Source organism: Pelodiscus sinensis, chromosome 1 (genome assembly GCF_052426305.1).
Source record: "Pelodiscus sinensis isolate ZL-2025 chromosome 1, ASM5242630v1, whole genome shotgun sequence".
Classification (NCBI taxonomy): Eukaryota; Metazoa; Chordata; order Testudines; family Trionychidae; genus Pelodiscus; species Pelodiscus sinensis.
In genome coordinates, this window is record NC_143052.1 from 129,530,673 (window position 1) to 129,550,945 (window position 20,273).

Sequence of the window (20,273 nt, forward strand, 5' to 3'; positions counted from 1 at the left end):
CCAGACTATCTGGGTGCTCTCTTTCGAAAAAGCGGCTTGCTTTTTCGAAAGTACTGGTTGTAGTCTAGATGCTCTTTTTCGAAAGAGGCTTTTTTTGAAAGTATCTTTCGAAAAAAACCTCTTTTGAAAGAGGCTTGCAGTCTAGATGTAGCCTAGGGCTATATCTACATTTCATCCCTTTTGCGCAAAAGCCTATGCAAATGAAGTGCAGATTAGCATATTGCCGCACTTCATTTGCCTAATTAATTAGGGGCCATTTTTGCGCAAGAGCCGTTTTTCCTCATTTTTTCATTTTTTCTCATCTAATTTTCAGGTGCTTACTGATTCCCAGCTCTGCCTTCCTGTTTTTCCCTTTGATTTTCCATACCCTCTGCTCCTTGTCTCCCACCTCCCTCCTTTTTTCCTCTCCCCCACTTCTCTCCTATTTATTTTGGGTCTGCACATCCTAAACACAAAACTCCAGTCATCTGAAGAAGTGGGCTGTGCCCACGAAAGCTCATGATACCATCCACATGTTTTATTAGTCTATAAATTGCTACCAGAGCATTTGTTGTTTTTTCTTGCTTTCCTAGTTTGTGAATTGCTCTGTGGTAGATAAGTATTTGGAACCTAGGGCGAGACAGCAGTGTGCATGCCCAGAGGCCAAAATATCATTGCCCAAGCAATTTTACTGCAATAAGATAGATGCAGAGTGAGTTTAGGCACCTATGGGGTTAGGCGGCGCCCAATCAGCCATTTTAGAGCTTGCAGTGGCACCTAAAAAAAATGGAACTTAGTGCTGAAGGAGCTTAGTGTGTGGCGCTCTAATGCCCAAGATACAGGCAGTCCCCGGGTTACGTACAAGTTAGGGACTGTAGGTTTGTTCTTAAGTTGAATTTGTATGTAAGTCGGAACTGGTACGTATTGTAGGGGAAACTCTAGCCAAACATTTCTCCAGAGCTCAGTTTTATTCTCCCACACCTCACTTTCCTCAGTCCTTTATTCTCAAGCTGAGCTGTCTGCTGAGAAAAGCCGCTCCGCATCTCCCTGGTCTGCTGTGGGGGTGGGTGGGGGGGGGGGGGGCTAGCTTCACGTCTCCCTGGTCTGCTGGAGGGAAGCAGCTAGTGCGGGATTGCCTCACCCCGTTTGTAAGTAGGGATGCGATGTAAGTCGGATCCATGTAACCCAGTCAATTACTGCCTGTAATTGGCCCTTATTTTAAACACTTACAGATCTTTCTAGGGATTAGTTTTCTGTTACTGCACTTTTCCTTTAATGGAGGTGGGGTTTGTATTTACAGCTAGTGTTGCAGAATTGATCTTGGGAATAGTTGGCCCAACCATCGATATTAAATTCAATGAAAATTAATTCCAGATTCCTTGACCTGTGGCAAGAGCCTGTTTTACAACCCAGCCTCTGAAAGCCAGTTAGCCTGGGTACCAAAGCAGCTGGCTTTCAGAGTGCTATTAGCCAAATTAAATGACTGAGATGTAATGATCCCTTTTCTTCCTTTCATGTTTTGACTTAGCTACTGTCACTCATTTTGAAAACAAAAGCTTTGTACTAGCCCTAACAAGCATCTGCTTGGTTTTATTTTGCCTATAAAAGACATTTTGGAGTTCTGTTGTCAGGGAAAGCATGGTTCTGTCCTGGCTTCCTATGAAGTCTAGCCACTACACTTCTTTTCCAGTAGCTAGAGTGCTGCCCAAACACCCCTAGGATGCCAGCTGATGGATGTTATCCCCACATAAACTGAGGGCACAATCCATAGCTATTGAGTTATGAGGCCGGGGAAACCCTTCAAGAAATTGCCCTTATCCACTTTCCCGTTTGCTGTTTATTATAGACCTTCCAGGGGGAGTCTGGAAGTGGGCTTCTTCTGTTATGTGTGGTAGTGTTTTCTTGTAAGGTAGCCCGCTGACCTTAGGCTTTTGGTTACACATGGCTGGTAGCTGAGTGGTCACATTTCCTTCCTCATTGTTTGGAAAGCCACACCCCATGCAGCAAGATACTGGAGGTACCAGGAGCTTGATGAGATTTCTTCCCCCTTCCTTGCACCACTTACCTGTGGAGGGGTGGTTGTTATTTTAATTCCCTAGGGGCCTGCCTATAGAGTCTGAAATCCCCAGAAAATCTATAGGTAATACTACGTGAACTTAGTAGCAGATTGGGCCCAAAATATATGGCAAACTCCCTTTAAATTATGTACAAATTTTAATTTATTCTTGGATGCCTGCTTTCCTATTCTCCCAGCAGCCTATGCTGGCCTTCATTTACAAACCAGTTTTCAGCCACCACCACGTCCATTTGAATAGAATTTTATTTGAATTTCTCAGGTGCAGTATTCACTTTAGAACTCCTGTGTTGCATCTACTTTATTCTTGGGCCAGGAATGATTTAGGTTCATAACTTTCATTTTAGGTACCTAAATCCCAGAATCAAGCCCTACCGGGATTCATAAAATGCTCCCTCCATTACCATCAAACTTTGTAGGTGCCTGATGTTTCTTGGCCCATATATTTTTGCCATAAAAATTTCCTTGGACATCTATACTTCTGCCTGTATTCATGCACACTTTTGCCCCACTGTAAGTATCCAGTAGTCCTGTGGAACTTTAGAGACTAGCAAATATATAGTATCATGAGCAAAACCCACTTCATTAGATGATGTCCAGCTCCTGATGAAGCGGGTTTTGCTCACAGAAGCTCATGATACTATATGTTTTTGTTAGTCTCTAAGGCCGTGTCTACACTAGGAAATTATTTCAAAATTAGTAAATTTGACTTAACTCCCAATTTAACAAATTTGAACTAGCATGTCCTCACTATGGGAAAGCCTTGAAATTAGTCCAAGACAGGCTCCATTAATGTGAACTCTCTACCTCAGACTTAGAGCCCCAGGAAGCACTGGGGAGTAATTAGTTTGAATTATTCTGGGGAGTAATTATTTTGAAATAGCAGCATTGGAGCGTTCACACTATTGTTATTTTGAAATAACTATTTTGGAATTAGTGTTACTCCTTTAGGCAGTGTCTTCTGGTTCCCTAAAGAGTTTTGAGGAGAAGTGGGTGCTGTCTGGGGTAAGGTTCTCTGCTTGGTGTCCCCCTCTGGATCCCTAGTTTTGAACCTATCACTCCCACTTCCAAACCTGTTATTCCTTAGTTGTTGCCCAACTTTAGTTGAGTCTTGGGTTCAGTGGCTCCTTCATAAAGCCTCACTACAAGGAAAAAAGTTTTGAAGAGGGATTTCTGTGGTTCCCTAAATCTCTCATGTCGAAGTTGTTCTTCTGCGGCTAAATAATGAAGTCATTGGAGTAGGAAGACTGGATCTTAGTTTTCCTACCTCCTACGTAACTGCACTAAACACCAGGCTACAGTGTCATGATGGCTTTCTCTCTGAGTCAATGTTTTTCCATCTTTTAGCCACAGAGGAAAAGCTGGAACAAGGGACAGAAGCCAGGTCTACACTGCAGGGGGAAGGTTGGTTTAAGGTATGCAACTCCAGCTATGTGAATAACGTAACTGGAGTTAACATATCTTAACCTGAGCTTGGGCCCGTCTTCACAGCAATAGGTCAATGGGAGAAACACTCCTGTTGACTTCCCTTACTCCTCGCCACAACGAGGAGTACCAGTAGTGACGGGGGTGCCCCCAGCGTTCGATTTAGTGGGTCTTTACTAGACCCACTAAATTGAACCCTGGAAGATCAATCACTAGAGTGTGGATCCTCCAGGAAGTGGAGATATGGTCTAAGGGAACTCACCACCCTTCCTCTGCCCAGGCAGACTTTATCATTTCTCAGTGCTTAGAACACTCACCTAGGAGGGGCAGGGAGCACTACTCACATCCCTTCTCCCCCTCAGGTGGTTGGACGACATTGGGAGGAGACTTAACAGGAAGGCTTCTGCATTCTGTTATGATTACCCCCTCTCCCTCACTTCCTTGCTAAAAGAGAATAGGAGTCTAACACCAGAAAAGGGAGTGCAACTTAGAATCCCAAGAAGAGGGAGGCTCCTCCCATCAGCTCAGATTGAGATCTACACTATAGACCGATATTAGTAGAAGTAGGTCACCCAGAGGTATGAATCCCTGCCCCTATGCCCAGCAATGTAGTTATGTGGATCTTACCACATGTACGTACAGCACTCTGTCAGTTGGAAGAGCTTCCGCCACCGCCACAACTACTGCCTCTCAGGGAGGTGGATTAACTATGCCAATGGGCAGAGCTCGCCAAACCGCGGTGAGCCCCGCTTGCCAGCCGCGCTGTCCGACGATCTGCGCATGCGCAGATCGCCCGAACCCTGCTCTTCCGGGTTGTAATCTACTTGCCATGGGCGAGTAGACTGCATTATTTGTCGAGCCCTGCTAATGAGAGAGCTCCCATTGTCCTACACCAGTGTTTCTTAAACTTTTTAAGACTGAGGAACACCAAACAATTTTTTTTTTAAAATGAGGAACACCAAGGATTTTTTGTTGAGCAAAACAAAAAAGGGGGGGGGGGTTTGGGGGAAAGTTGCCTGCCCTTTAAGTGTGGCCATTTTGAACACCTCCGACTGCCACGGAACAGTTTAAGAAAGACTGCCCTAAGAACTATGGGGGCGACTTCATGTCTCCCCCCTGGACAGGGGCCTATTCCAGGAGGTTCAATTCAGGGGAGGGATTAGGGATCTCTTCCTCCACCCTGAAGAGACACCGGAACACAATTTAAGAAACACTGTCCTACAGCATCTTCATTGGTGCTGCCGCAGCACAGCAGCACTAGTGCAACATTGCAAGTTTTGACCTGCCCTTAGGCACCAAACTCAGAGGGGCATGGCTTATAATAAACCTATCATCTTGGCAGCTCCCATTGGCCATTCTGAGGCACCTGTCTCCCTCCATTCCTTGGGCAGGGAGCTGAGGCACCAAACTCAAGGCTTTGTGAAACCCAGCAATTTTTCAAGGTGCCTTAAAGGGGGGCATAGTGATGCTCAGCATCGCCACACCTAAGGTCCTTTGTGAATCTGGCCCTGAGGCACCTAAAATGCATTGACAGTCAATGAGACTTAGGTGCCTAAATCAAATCCCTTTTCTTACAACATGCATCTAGATGGCACTGTGCGGATGACAATAAAAGTCAGTATTGTAGCATGTGCATGTACCAGCCTTGCCAGAACATGTCCCCACTTCTGAACAGTGGTACCACAGTTGCTTCCACTCTGTGTTTTGCTTCTTCCATGAATGTCTAAAGTAACTGCTTGCAGAAGATATATCTCCAATGCCACATAATTAAAAAACATACAAGATGTCTGAATCATATTTTCATATTCAGTTTATTAAAAGACACTTTGATTGCAAAGTTTGGTTACAAACAACTTCTGTACACAAGTTATTATGTTTGATGCTGTCCTTAAACTTAACTCTGTATTTAGAATTAACTTTAAAAAAAACTTTCATTTGAAGCCTAATCATAATAGCCAAGAACAAATCAAAGTCCAGAAACACAGAATTAAAAAGCCTGGAATAGCATTATTAACTGGTTATATTGTGCAGTCTGTTTGATTATGGCATAAAGCTTTCAATATATCACACTACACATTTAAGAAGAGAAAAGAAGGTGCAATGTGGCTAAGTTAACATTTATTTTGCTACTTTAAGTATGAGATGCACAGGAAAAAATGTGAACTTGTCTCCACACCTCCCCAACCTTTCTTATGTGTACAGAGGGCCTGAAAGGTATGTCAACTGTTTTTCCTGCTTTGTTTTTTGCATTATAAATTATGGTTGTGTGTACCCTGGCTGACTCTGTGGTAACTAAAGGTCTGGTGACATTAGTTCAGCAAAAGAAACAAAAGCTGAGGAAAAGAACAGATTTTATACTCTATTAAATAGGTGTCTAAAGTACTAAGCTCCAAAGCATAGTGAACATCTAAGAGGAAATAATTAACTTCCACCTCTTTTCACTGTTAAGCTGAGGTGTCAACGCACTCATTACATATCTTGGAATGTCTCCTAGAAATCCTCCACCACCACGTATGATCAGATTCTAAATTTCTGATTTTTTTTTAAGTTGAAAACATGTTCTTTGATCGTATAAAGATCTGAGACATTTTCTTTTCTTTACAGACTTCTCCCTCAGTAGGAGCTTATATGTTCCCAGAAGAGCACATGCACATCTCCAGACTGGAACGGGCTTAACCCCCACACCTAGAACGTGGTTATAACTTGGCTAAATTCAAAACCAGGTTGTTGTTCTTCCAAGCCTCCCAAAGTACATTAGTCCTACAGCGTATTATAAACTTCAGCAATTCTTGCAGTAGCAGTGTTCCCTTCCCGCTAGCTGAGGGAGTTTGCTCACTCTTGTCAAAATGATTCACCTTGGAGCAGAGGTATTTCAGCCCCAAAAGTGAGACCTTCGAAAGTTAGTAGGGAATAATGGAAATGTGATTTTCATTACCAAAACTTCCCTTGCATGACAGCTCAACAGGCTGCAGATCTGTTAATAAAACATGCTTAATCACCATTAGGAAAGTTACCCATTGCTGATATGGGGTAATGCTAAACATGGTTTACATGAAAATGTAGAGCACCAATGGGGGAAACCTGAACCACTTCAGACACAGTAGTTGGAACACGGATATGACCATGCTTGACTTATTGTTAGCAGTGGGTAATTTTCCTAGTGTAGGACCATGAAATTGAGTATTTCATATGTTATGAGGAACTGGCAAGTTCTGAACAAGAGAGCACATTCTACTGTACCAGAGTGAGGAAGAACATCTTTAAAGATGTTAATTCTACACAAGTTATAGGACTGGCACAACGAAAATTACTGTCCACCCTGCATGACAGAAAACATCAAAGCATCCTAAGACATTACTTCTGTCCTGCAGTATTTGCTGGACATCCACCCACATGTGGAAAACGTAATACACTAAAGGCAAAGTTTTCAAATGGATTTCAACTAAGCCTTTAAATTTATGCATGCAATCATTAGCGATTGAAACAGATTCTGGTGCATGCCTTTTCCCATACTGTCAATGTAACGGTCTTCACCTCCAGCTTTCCTACCTATAGGCCAAGTTGCACAGCAGGTTCTGGTACAGAATTGGAAACAGAACCATGGCTGGCATTATTCTACTTTCACCACTAAGTTGACATTGCCTGTACAATAGGAGGAATTCCTCCTTTTGTGACCTCATTCATTACACTGATTTAAAAGAAGCGACTTTATTTTTCTAGTTAGCGATTTGAATCTAAAATATGGACATAAACATACAGTACTCCCCAAAAATATCACCCTGTCAAACCCACAATGAGTTAATTCCTTAGAAATGATAGGGTAGAACATCAACAGTGGTAGACAAGGCAGTGGAAAGAGCCACCTCAGTAAAATCCCCAGAGTTGAAGGAAGGACTCATCATTCAGAGCACGACAAAATCGAACAGCTATAAGTATACAATCAATTTACGTATAAACTATCCTAAAATAGGCAATTTTTCTTTTTGAACTTAATTCTGAAGAGAAATCTGTTCTAATCAGTATTCCCAAAGGTTATTGTTACTGCACAAAGAAAGAATCCCAGTATTCCACTAGCATGCTCCCAATTCTGACACCCTCTCCCACCTTGTGTAGAGCTACCCTACGTTTTACATATTATGAGGTGAAAGTCAACAGTTCGATGAAAAAGTGTAATCATCTAGTATGCAGGATATTCCTCCTGCCAACTTCCTTCAAGGAGCAACTTCTTTGGATGTCTCAGTTGGAAAGGTGCTCTATTAAAAATGAGAGATCAGTAATAGACAAGACAATCAAATCTAGGATAAGAACCACTAAGAAATATGTGCAATTAGGTCTGAATGCTGCAGTAAGAGATACAAACTGCTCTCTCTCATTTAAGATACAAAACATTTTTTTTCCTCTTCACTATAGTCTATCATATACTCTGGGTAAATCTGATGCTTCTCAAAGATGACAAAAATGGAAGGAACCATCGTACTGTCCACACAGCTGTCGTAAAAGGAGAGCCCATTCACCGGTTTTTGTGGGGGACGAACGTAGCTTGGGTCTCCTCTAACAAAGTCTCCAACTAGAACTCGAGCCACAAACACTGTGTTCCCTTTTGCAGCAGATTGACTGTAGGAGTGGGAATATTTAGCATCTGTGGCAAAGTAACTTCCTGGGAAGGACAAACAAGCACGGTAAGGATACTTGATGAGTATGCTGTACTTTATACAGGCGGCACAAGACAGCACAGTGATTAGGATGTATTTGTCTCAAGTTCCAACGAGTGAACTTTTTGTCTATTGCCACCCAAGTGGAGATTTCACCCCAGACAAGGAAGGAATTTTGCCATACAGTTCCCATTAATTTCAAGAAGAAGGAAAGTAGAGGCTGGGTTACAAAGGAGTGAGGGAAAGGAAGAGTAAATAAAAATAGCATAGAAAGAGTAAGACATCAGATCAACAGGTATAGCACAAGGGAAAATAATTAACATTGACTGCTGGAGGAACAAAAGTCAGCATCGGGGGGGGGGCATGGGAACAGGAAGGAGGTAAGGAGAGAGACTACTTGTCTCCATCTAAGGCTACATCTTCACTGCCAAGTTCTTCTGGCAGAAAATATGCTAATGAGGGGCTCGTTAGCATAAGTTGCTATCTCATTAGCATATTTTCTGCCATTTCTTTTTGCGCAAAAAGAAGCAGTGTGGATTTTTTTCTTTTTTTGCACAAAAACCCCCATTTTGCGCAAAATTCTTATGCCTATCTGGGAGAGGCATAAGGATATTGCGCAAAACGGGGTTTTTGCAAGAGTCCACACTGCTTTTTTGTGCAAAAACCCCTTGTGCAAAAAGAAATGGCAGAAAACATGTGAATGAGATTGCGACTTATGCTAATGAATTCCTCATTAGCATACTGTCTGACAGAAGAACTCGCAGTGAAAACAAAACCTAACTGAGAGAATTACCATCTTCCTCAACTCCCCTCCCGCTGAGGTGAAGGAGGTGATGGACAGGCAAGTTTCCTCCCACTTTCTAGGAATCAAAACAGGCACCCTCGATATAACAATTCTTTTTCAGCTCCCAAATTCAGTTTCTCAAACTCTCTCCTACCATCAAATTCTCTACCTACGCAAGCCAATTCCTTTCTACTCCAAGAGAACATAAATCAATGCAACCAGTTACCACTGTATCGTCATCATTGGGTGCTGTAAAGAATGCCTGTGATTTCATATACACAGCCACTTCCTCCTCACCTTTTCCATACTTCGTTCCATGGACCCCACAGATTCTCCAGTCAAAATTGTGATTGCAGATGGCTTCCAAATGGGAACTGTTAGTTCCATGGAACAGGAGCCTCTCATCTACATCTTTCCCTCCATTTTTCTTCTTCATCTGCTCCTTTTGCCTGATGTGAAAAATATATTTAAAGATATACTAGATGAGATTTCCAGCCACCTTCTGCACTCCCCTAGAATGCAGATTAGAGCTGCTAGAAAGCCACAAAAAGTACTTGGAAGATAGAAGAGAGACAGTCATTTTAAAAGTGTTAATGTTCTGAAAAAGCTCATCAAGATTTTCAGAAATCGTATTACTGTGCAAATCAGCAACCCTGAATCCTTCAGGAAGGGCTCTAAGTTAAGGGGAATAGATAGACATTTTATAAAAATGTAAAAAGGGATCATGGAGAAAGCTACACAGCAAATGGATTAAGAAGCTGTGTTAAATATTGTTAATTATTTTCAAGGTCTGTTCTGTTAAACCATTTCTAGCAAACACTTTTTTTGCTTCTTAGCAATTGTGATTGTTTCTTGGTTACACTATTAGATCCATCACTGGCAAACCCAAACTGTTTTTGAGGAGTAAACATTCTATCTAACTAGGTAGATTCTTATATGCTCGCCCAGTCCGTACTTGCCACTGTATTAAAGCACTCATTAAATACTTCTGCCACTGTTCTTAATTGGCCAACTATGCTATACAGTATTTTAAACCCAGAAGGAACTAGAGCACATTGATAACAAATAAGCCAACCCACAGGGAATGTAGCTCAATGTAGTTTGGTTTTTTTACACCAGGAACCCCTAAAATGCCTGTAGGGTGCACGGTCTGAGAAAAAAGCATGACCCATTTGTAAAATAACCCTCTAAAAGAGACACTCTTGCTCCATTACAGCAGAGTTATTAAGGGATCCAGTCTCCTTTTGTCCCTGTGTAGTGAAGACTCCATCTCAGGGCAATTCTATATTCAGTAAACACAGGCATATTTGCACCCCAGTTCTTTCCACAGGAGTAGCTAATCCATGCAGTCAGATGCTTTCCTATAGAGGGAATGTTATCTTGTCCAGAAGGGGGCGCTAAAGCTCAGCAGCAACAGCATATCAGGAATAAGTAGCTAATTCACCCCAGAAAAGACTGGGAGGTGTTTCAGAGAGTCCCTTTAAGTCACGCAGCTAAAGTAAAATTCAGCACCACTCTGGGATCCCTCCAGAGTTAATGACAGTCACCAGCAAGTATGCACAGGAAACATCTGTGGAAGTTATGAGACTCACTCCCCTTGTCATGGGCAACCAGTGTAAAATAATAAAATAAATACAAACCACTGGAAGACTTGCCACAGGGATGGGTTCTGAATCCGCCTTATTCTCTGGATAGCAAAGTTGTTCATTGTCTTTTTAAATAGGCTTTCGATGTCAGTGTATTCAGAGGATGTCTTAGTGATCTCCACTGTCTACAAAATACCAAATCACAACCAAAGGTTACAGGAAGAGTTTCAAGTAGATGTGAGGGAGTGACCAGGCTTTGATAAGCAAAGCCAGTGAGAACAAAGGATCAAAGATGGCTCTTTTGAGCATATGTAGTGTTTGAAATCCTATTCACTCACGCTATGTCTACAATGCGGCGCTATTTCAGGATACTGGAAATATCTCAAAATATCTATTCCGTGTCTTTTGAGCAATCCCATTATTTCAAAATATAACAGGTTTGCTATTCCAACATCCCTATAAACCTCGTTCCGTGAGGATTAAGGGACGTTTTGGAATAATGCTCTACTCTGAAATAAATAAGCCATTTCAAAATTAACTTGAAATAAGCTACGCAATTTACGTAGGTCAAATTTTGTGGCTTATTTTGAGATAAGGGTGTACTGTAGACGCATCCTCACAGAGCAATAATAAGCACAGAGAGTTCTATGTGAGCTCCCCCATTTTATTCTGTGCAGCGTTGCTCTCTTTGGGAAGGACCTCTCAGACAAAGGAAAGATGAATCCAAGTGTTTCTATACATTGCATACTTTATCGGTTGAGATGGCGATCTGTCAATTATAAACTAGACTAAGACTACCAACTCCTGCAACACAGGGCCACCAGACGGACATCAGTTGGTAACATTTTTTCAGTCACTGCTGCCTCGGGCAGATACGAAATCGAAATTTGAAGTGAAAGGCCCCAACGTGTCAACAGTGCATTGTGAAAGCAGCAGCTTTGTCAGTTGTGCCATAATCAGAAATGAAAATTCAAGCATGTCAGTGATTTTATAAAGTTAAGTAGGACTTGGATGTAGCACAATCAGCTCTGTATCCAGTTTACTTTTGCTTACTATGTCTACTATATATTAGAGAGAGTTTGTACATCTGTCTGTCCATGAGTCTGTCTCTCCATCTGTGAGTCTGTTCAAGAATTCCTCCTAAACCATTAGAACTAGGACCACCAAATGTGGTAGGCAGCTTCCTCTGACCCTAACTTAAAGCAAGATCTGGGTTTGGTTGTGCCAGGAAAATGAGATGTGCCTGCAATGGGATTGTTTTCCATAACATGGAAAGGGAGGGAGTTGCTAGGAGGGACACTGCTGCAGAGTGACCACAGGAGGGACACCGAGGCCAGCAGGAGGATGGGCTCTGAACGTTACTGGCCACTGATAAGTTTCCGTGGCTGATGCTGACCATGGTTGCCTCTCCTTAGCTGACTCCCATGCCTCACAGGGTGAGCCCAAGCCACTGTCCTCCTGCACCCTTAGCAAAGGACGCCCTGAGCAGCTGCCACAGCAGCATGACCTTAGACAGCTACCACTGCCAGTCCTGCACCCCATCCCCTGCTCTGGGCCCCCACACATACCCACCTTCTGCCCTGAGCCCCACAATCGCTGCCCTAAGTCCTGCCACTCCCAACTCATCCTGAGCTCTCCACTGAACCCTCTGCCCTGAGCCCCCCTACTCTGACTCATGCACCCCCATATTCCTTGCCCTGCACCCTACAAACCCTACCCTGACTCCTTCATCCTCACCCCTTGCCCTGAGCCCCTCCCCGACACCCAACCCTCTGCCCTGACCCCTGCACCTTCCATATTCCTCCTTTCCTTCACCCCCTCCCTACAAAAGAGTTAAGGACCCGAGCAATGTCAGGTATATCTGTTAGTATCTATATATTAGACAGCCTCTGAATGGACACTTTTAAAAAATCAGTTAATGGGATTTTTAGACTGAACCACGCTGAAGTGACAAAAATTATTTCTTTAGATTTATTAAAAAGCCAGCAGTGTGAAAATTGCAACTCATGCTTCTTTTATGCAAAGAAACCTTTACAAAGCCATTTCGCAATGTAAGTCATCAAGATCACAAAACCCACACTTATTAGAGCAGGGGTGGGGAACCTCAGGCCCGTGTCTCATTTGCATATCTTCTTGCACAAGAATGCGCAATGTAGACATAGCCTAAGTGTTCAGTGGATCAGGTCTGGGACGCAGGGGTTGATGTGTGCTTATCGTTAATCTACACAGAGAGAGGGGCTTGAAAGGCCTCATGTTGCCAGAGGTGGGTGGATTCAAGGAGTTGGTCCACAGTAGGTACAGACAAGGCTGCCTCATACTAAGGGCAGGTGGTATCAAGGCTCCTGACAACTTTGGGAAGTGTCACCAAATGCCCTGACCCCTTGTAAATATTACCAGATTTAGAAGTTCTATGTAAAAAGTAGAGTGCGCTAGAATATACACTGCAGATATTATATTAATACATTTTATGCTCCTGGGGTAAGGTTGCCAACTATGACAAACTATTCTAGGAGATGAACCTCACCCCCACCCCCCCAACATAATATAAAATCATTTTTTAAAATATCCTATTCAGATCTCCAGGACTGATTAACAATCACCAGTAAATTGATACTGATTCTAGAAGACTAAGCCCCACCAAGTCACCTCATATCCAGTTTGTACCACAGAAAATCCTGGTACCCTTGAGGGAATTCTGCACTGAAATTTTTTTTAAAACATTAAAATTCTGCAAAGTTCTGAATATTTTATTTGTCAAAATAACACAATATAATCACACCATTTTCAATTCTTTCAGTATTATATTTCAAAATTCTTATCAAATAATTGAAAATAGTGTGATTATATTGTGTTATTTTGACAAATATACTGAATTCTAAAATACAGTCTGAAGAATATTTCATTTTTGGTGCAGAATCTCCTCAGGAGGAATTTTAAGACAATATCAAAATTCATTCTTTTGCCATTTATATCTTTTCAATTATCAACTCCTTTTTGTCACCATTAAACAAAGTAAGGTAGGGATTCACAACACCAGATTTACTAATCCTACCATGTTATCAATATCTAACAACTGAGATTATAGGCATATAAAGCTTTACTTTGCACAGGATCATTCATGTCTCAAAATACTTTACAGAATAAATATTACAATCTCCAATATTATGTATAGGGAAGGAAAAAGAATATTGAGGACCTTACACTAAACAGGGAAGACTTTTTTTTTTTTTGGTAAGTCTCTCATATGTGATCCTTTCCAGTGTAGAAAGATTTGCAGGAACAGTCTACAAAGCCAAGAAGAAATGAAGAAAATGAAGAAAATTAATCAACACTGAGATGTTAGATGTTGTGAAGGGCACCACAAAGGCACGCAACATCCCAGCCAGTCATGATGCAGTGAAAGAGGAGGATTACCTACTGTGAAAAAAGCCTTATGATCTGTCTCAGATTTGCTTCTATCTGGGCTACACTTTATGAACTGTTCATACTTGGCAGCTATTTACGTCTTCTATCATCAAACATTAACTGAGACAAGGTACTTGACTGAAACTCGAGCCAGATTCGTTTAATCGCTCACCTCATTAACACCACCAGTAATAAGATGTTTCTGTCAAATTGTGTGTGAAATTAAGCCTGTGCAACCCCATTGCCTCCAGTGAGGTTCACACAGGTATGCAGAATTGGAATTTAGGTTGGGATTATAAAAAAGAAAATAAAGGAATTAGGCTTCCAAATCCCATTGCCATTTAAAGGGAATTGGGCATCTAACTGCCTTAGAATGTTTTGAAAATGCTAGCCTTTGTTAACAATTCTGTTGATAATACACAAGGAGGAATTTCCTAATTCAGCTGTAGTGGCAGGGATAAGAGGAGCAAAGACTTGGCCCACATTCTGATCCCCTTCCTTGTGCTGAGTAGCACTTTACTCCATAAGTTATTCGTGGTAAATAAAAGCACCCAACTTGAATAAGAGTATCTAAATCTGGTCCATACAGCCTATGGGCCAGTTGGCACTAGGGATATTAGATACAGCATAATTGAATAGTTATGTAACCACATGAAATTTTAGTAGTTACACAGCTATTCAATAGTCCCCAGGGATGGGGTCAGTAGCCAATGCACTCCTGGCCTCACTCCCAGGGATCCCCCTGCCACTCCATGCTGCTGCCTCTGTATCAGAGGCAGCAGCATAAGGTGCCAGGTGGGAGCTGGTCCGCGAGGGGAGTCATTTTAAAAACCAGCTCCTTGCACAGACCAGCTGCCTTAGTGCCATGGAGATAAGGCCAGAATAAAAACAATCTGAGAATCACGAATCCAAAACTAGCTTCTTCATGCCGCCAATTTATTCTGTGCCCAAGTGACTTGGCCAGCTTCACAGAGGACACGTGTGGCACCACAAGTAATAGAGCCTGCACTTAAACCTCTGCAACCCTATCTCCACTGGGCTTTGCACAAGGTATCTGATGGGAACACAGGCTGGAATATCCAAAGGAAAGTAAAGGAGGAACTATAAAAGTACTCTGTATCCAAGCACTTGACTCAGTCTCATTCATTAGCCACATAAAAACTATTAACTAGATGATTCCAGTATTTCTTTTGATCCATCAGTTGAAGCAACATGCAAATACTATAGAAACTGCTAGCAAAAACTCCTAGACGTCCAACAGCCTCACTCTTGTTGGTTAGCTTTATTTATTTGTGTATATATTTTAACACTGTATTAATGTAAATAGATACGAAAAGAGGGGCAAAGATTTTGCAAGCTTCAGTGAGGCAAGCCAAAGTACAAGATTCACTATCTGAGAGCTACTTTCAATTACCATTTATAATTAGCAACAACCTTTAATCTCTCTCATTTACAGGAGTCCTTGGCCTATGCTTAGACCTAAAAAAAAATGGAATACTTGGTGTTGGTCAATGGGATATGGAGATTTTCACTTCTAAGTCACCAGTCCAAACTTCATGATGTAATGATCAGATCATCATCATAGGATGGCTCTTTGGTGGTTTATGTGGCAAGAGTTGGTACTCTCAGTCCAGGTCCTACTGAAAAAACGCAAACTTGAATTCATCCGATGAAGTGGGTTTTACTCGCGAAAGCTTATGCCCAAATAAATCTCTTCATTTCTAAGGTGCCACAGGACTCCTCATTTTTGCAGTGCAGATGTTCAGGCTCTAGGATCCTTCCACCTCACAGGGTCCCCGAGCCTGGGCTCCAGCCCAAACATCTACTCTGCAATTAAACAGTCCTTTCATCCAAGCCCCATGAGCCCAAGTCAGCTGGCACTGGCCAGCCACAGGGGTCTAATTGCTGTGTCGATATACTGAAATTAGACCCATCAGCTCAACTAGCATCCATACTGGCAGCCTCAGGACGCTGTGGGCCACATATTTTAAAAGGCAGTCACCTAAACATGCAGATGAAATCAATGGGAGCACAGCACCTAGTGGGGTTTTAAGGGGCTCATCTAGACTACGCAGAACAGTCGAAAGAGAATATGCAAATTCTGCGGGAATTTGCATATCTTCTTCTGATTGCACTTTCGAAAACAGAGCTTTCGAAAGTGAAAGTAGTTTAGACGTGGCTTTTTTGACGAACTCCCCCCTTTGTCGAAAAGCCGTGTAAGCCTCAAAAATGAGTTTTTTTTGCGGCTTTTCGACAAGGGGGGGGTTGCCAAAAAAAGCCGCTACTAAACTACTTTCACTTTCGAAAGCTCTGCTTTTTAAAGTGCGATTGGAAGAAGATATGCAATTCCCACAAAATTTGCATATCCTCTTTCGACCATTCCGCATAGTCTAGATATGCCCTAGGAGTTGCATAGATGTTGACCCTAAATACTTTTTAAAATCTGGCTCTTTGTAACTATATTCTCAAATGGCATGTTTCACTAGACATGGAAATTTTATCATGTTCCTTTGGGTTCAGGGCCTTTCCATTACAAGACCCTGCATAGGAACAACCCAATCTCACTGGAACCGAAAGGAGAAAACACAAGTACCTTGTACCCCATGTCAGGCAATGCTGATTTGTCCCAGTGTTTAGGATAGTTTTGATCTGGAGTAGCAGCAGTCCCTGTTTGGCTGTTGAAAAACAAAAAGAAAACTAGGAATGAATCTATAGTACTTCCACTCCAGTCTTCTCCTTAACTGACAGGGTCCCCTCAAAATAAGTCTTTTTTGGTCATTTCCCCAGTCAGAATTAGACAACACAGATTTAATCTTGCTACTTATGTCATATTATCAATTAAATATTGTCACGTGACTAGGTTCCCTACAGGAACGATTCCCCCTTTTTCTGGTGGGCAACATTTCTTAGCCCCATGCTATGCTTTTGTAACAGACATGTTCCTCCCCATCAACACCTTTTTCTCCTTTTACCCCATGTAGGACAGGAACAGACAGATTCCTGTTCATGCAGCAGAGACACTGCAGCAGAGACACTGCAGCATTGCACACAGATTGTGGCACTGCTAATACTATCTGCAAACCAGCAGTTTGTTACATGATTCAACCAAAGAATGCAGTACTTTGAGGTAAACAAGAACCATTGCATCTGCCGTAGCATCAACCATAATGCAATCAGCAAACCAGAATTATCAATAAGAATCAAGAAACTTCTCCATTAGTAGCCACCATTCCATATAGGCAAGGCTTGCCAAACCACGACGAGCCCTGTTCGCCAGCCACGCTGTCCAGTGATCTGTGCATGTGCAGATCGTTCTGTGCATGCGCAGGTCGCCCGAATCCAGCTCTTGTATTATTTGTCGAGCCCTGCATATAGGGGTATTTCATGTGATGGTGAAAAAAACATAAATATGAATGCATTGTTGAGTACCCTTTCTTCATCTTTTTCACATCTTCAGAGGACACAAACTTTGGTCGCCTGCGGACTTCTCTTTGAGTCTGATAGTGGATATTTTTCTGCACCATTTCTTGAAAGAGAAAATGTATTTTATTTTAAAATTTATATGTATGTTTCTCTCTCTCTCTCTCTACTGCAAGAGGAAATAAACATTCATCTGCTGATGGAATCTGACAGTTGAACTTTTTGTCTGTTTAGCAACTACTAAGACTATATCCACACTGCGGAACTTTTCCGGGATACTGCTGCGTCCAAGGAATGTGTCTGTTTTTCTGAAAAAAGTTTTGGAAAAGCAGACGTGTTTTTTCAGCATCCCTGTAAACTCTTCTACAACCACGGCCATCTTAAACAAAATAATAGTCATAGCAAAACAAAAAACCGAAGAGAAAAGCCGTCTTTCCCCCTTTATCTTATCCTGCCCTCTTTGTCCAATTCCTGCCTTGTTCTATTCTGTCATTAATTTGCCAGGGATCTGTAAACTGAACAATGCACGATAGTTTATATGTAGTCTAGTAGCTGTATAGTTTTATGAAGAAGAAAAAAACCCAGTTCACCTGTGCAATATCATCTGAGGAGAGAAACCTGCAATCTGTAAAGTAGAGAAGGTATTAAGTAAGTGAACACACACTGACATATTCCTTCTCTACTTCAATACTGTTTGGGGAAAGAAACCTGCAATCTGTGAAGTGGAGAAGGAATATGTTAGTGTGTGTTCACTTACTTAATACCTTCACTACTTTACAGATTGCAGGCTTCTCCCCCCAAAAGATATTGCACAGGTGAACTCGTTTTCTTTCTTCATAAAACTCTACAGCCAAACCTATTACAGGGTTTTCCCTCTGTACACTTCTATATAGTCTAGTAGCTTTCACAGGCCATCTTGTGGAAAAGCACTGCAATATGGCATGTGACAGCTATTAGACTAAATATAAGCTATAATGCATTGTGCTCAATTTGAATTAAAGGGCTACAGTACCTTTAAAACTGATCTCATAATTTTGGGATCCAGCTTGAAATTGCACCGTGTCATTTGGAGCCGCCAGAAATAAATTCTCCAAGTCATCAGAAGTTAGCGCAGAAGCGTCACGCAGCCCATCCTATAGAATGGAAGGGTGGAAAGACAGCAAGTTTAAGCCCATCGGGAAGGACAAAAGTTGTTGCACAGCTGCCAATTTCATTCGTTGATAAATGCGAGCCATGATTTCTGACCTCTGCTAGTAAAATATTATAGTGCTTATATATGATAAGTGGGCCTGGTCCTATACAGGTAAATAAACGGACAGATCCCTGGACATATCTATATCAGGTCTAACACAGTGAAGGACTGAGAGTGGGAAAATATGGTGGAGGGATGGAGGTCAGCTTTGGAAGACTGAGGCAGAGACTTTGAAGGAGGTACACAGGGTCAGAAACTTTGCTCTGGGCACAGCAAGAAGCTAAAGGTGCTTGGTGGAGAATGAGACCAAGACAAAAATAAATAATGATCATAATCCTTGGCAGTTACAATGCCTACAATGCATCGATCTCAAAGTGCCGTATAAGGAAAGGGTGTCATTACCCTCCTGTGCCTCTCAAAAATTCTGTACAATAAAGAAACCCACCCAAACACTGCTGGACATGAGAAATGCCTCATTCATCTCCATGGGGCATTATCTTTGAAATCTAATGATGTCAAGTCCAATGTAAAATTGAACCACTTAACCACTGATCACTGACTTCCCCAAGATTCAAATTGCTTTTCATGCCATCCAAGGTTCCAAATGCCCCACCTGTCATCTAATCTGCAGCTCCCATTGACTTCAACTGGAAATGTAGGCACCCGGTGGCGTTCAAAATGTTACTGGTTGTGAACAGGCTGGGAGAGCGTTTCTCTTCCTATGCCAGGCTATAGCTGCTCATGCAGGGATCTCTCTAGTAGACTGGCAGCTGGCTGTGACACCATTACAGTTGCTTATAACTTTGCTAAACTTTAACTATTCAGGCGGAACTTTCCCATGCTGGGAGTCCAATGCAGGCTAAATTATTTTGAAAAGTTTTAGCTAAGATTAGACCAAGAGAAAACAATTGCCATTATTTAAAACTTTCTTGCAATCATTTTGCTGAGAAGCTCTCCAGCCCTCATTCTTTGGGAGCAGACCCTTGAAATTTTGGCAAATTGGGGGACTTCCCTGGGATCAGACAGGCGCCTTTTGTTGTCCTGGTTACAATCCACATGAATTTGGCTAAGTTGATAAGCCTTTGAATATTGCTATTTTCACAAGCTCACATGCTCCACAGAAGCTTGTAAGGAGTCTGGCATCTAACTTCTTCAAACATTCTGTCCAAGCAGAGCATGCTCCAGCTCAGCACTACAGGGGCTCAGAGAGCTTTTCCTGCAAATCTTCCTATCAGACATTTGGGGCCAACTTTCGTGTCAGACACATGAACAGAGACCAGAAAGACTTTCTTCTGTGCTCTCAGTGCTCCACTGCTGGTGCCCAGGTACCAGGGAGGAAGAGGAGGCAGCCTGTATCACATGCAAAAGCGAAAGCAGGGACAGGGTATGATGTAGAAGAGCACAGCAGGCAGAAATAGGTGTGAGAAATATACTAGGAGACAGACTGAGGAGGACAAGGACATACTCCTTTCCACAACCTGGAACAGAACTCAGGACCCCCAAATCCCAATGTTTCTTTGTCATCTAGAAAATGCATAAATAATCCATTGACAAAGTGGCTCTTTCATCGCCTCCTATAGGATGGTCCACTTATAAGGATAACAGCCTACTACTGCTGCCAGTGGCTCCATTATCTCCAACCCTGCTGATGATCCACATGGGAGTCAGAAACGTGGGGGGAGTAAGCATCTCGTGATAGGACAAGGAGCTATACCTCCAAGGCTCCTTCCCTCTTATGCTACCAAACCCAATTCTG

General features: G+C 42.2%; 1 protein-coding gene across 7 annotated transcripts in view; it reads right to left on the minus strand.

Annotated features, from left to right (window-relative positions):
- Positions 1-5,270: 5,270 nt before the first annotated feature.
- The window catches only part of LOC102450231 (protein mono-ADP-ribosyltransferase PARP12-like), a 41,300-nt gene continuing 26,297 nt past the window's right edge, over positions 5,271-20,273 (minus strand). For 4 of the 7 annotated variants that reach the window (XM_075900893.2, XM_075900918.2, XM_075900901.2 and 1 more), the window contains 6 exons: positions 18,338-18,458; positions 17,335-17,431; positions 16,499-16,580; positions 10,555-10,685; positions 9,212-9,363; positions 5,271-8,135 (listed from right to left, as the gene is read on the minus strand). In XM_075900893.2, the coding sequence (XP_075757008.2) occupies positions 7,852-8,135; positions 9,212-9,363; positions 10,555-10,685; positions 16,499-16,580; positions 17,335-17,431; positions 18,338-18,458 (867 nt within the window). In that variant the 3' untranslated portion in view covers positions 5,271-7,851. Of the gene's footprint in view, positions 8,136-9,211; positions 9,364-10,554; positions 10,686-13,701; positions 13,785-16,498; positions 16,581-17,334; positions 17,432-18,337; positions 18,459-20,273 lie in introns of those variants that run through there. The other 3 variants (XR_012896470.2, XR_012896469.2, XM_075900932.2) reach the window with 3 other exon arrangements.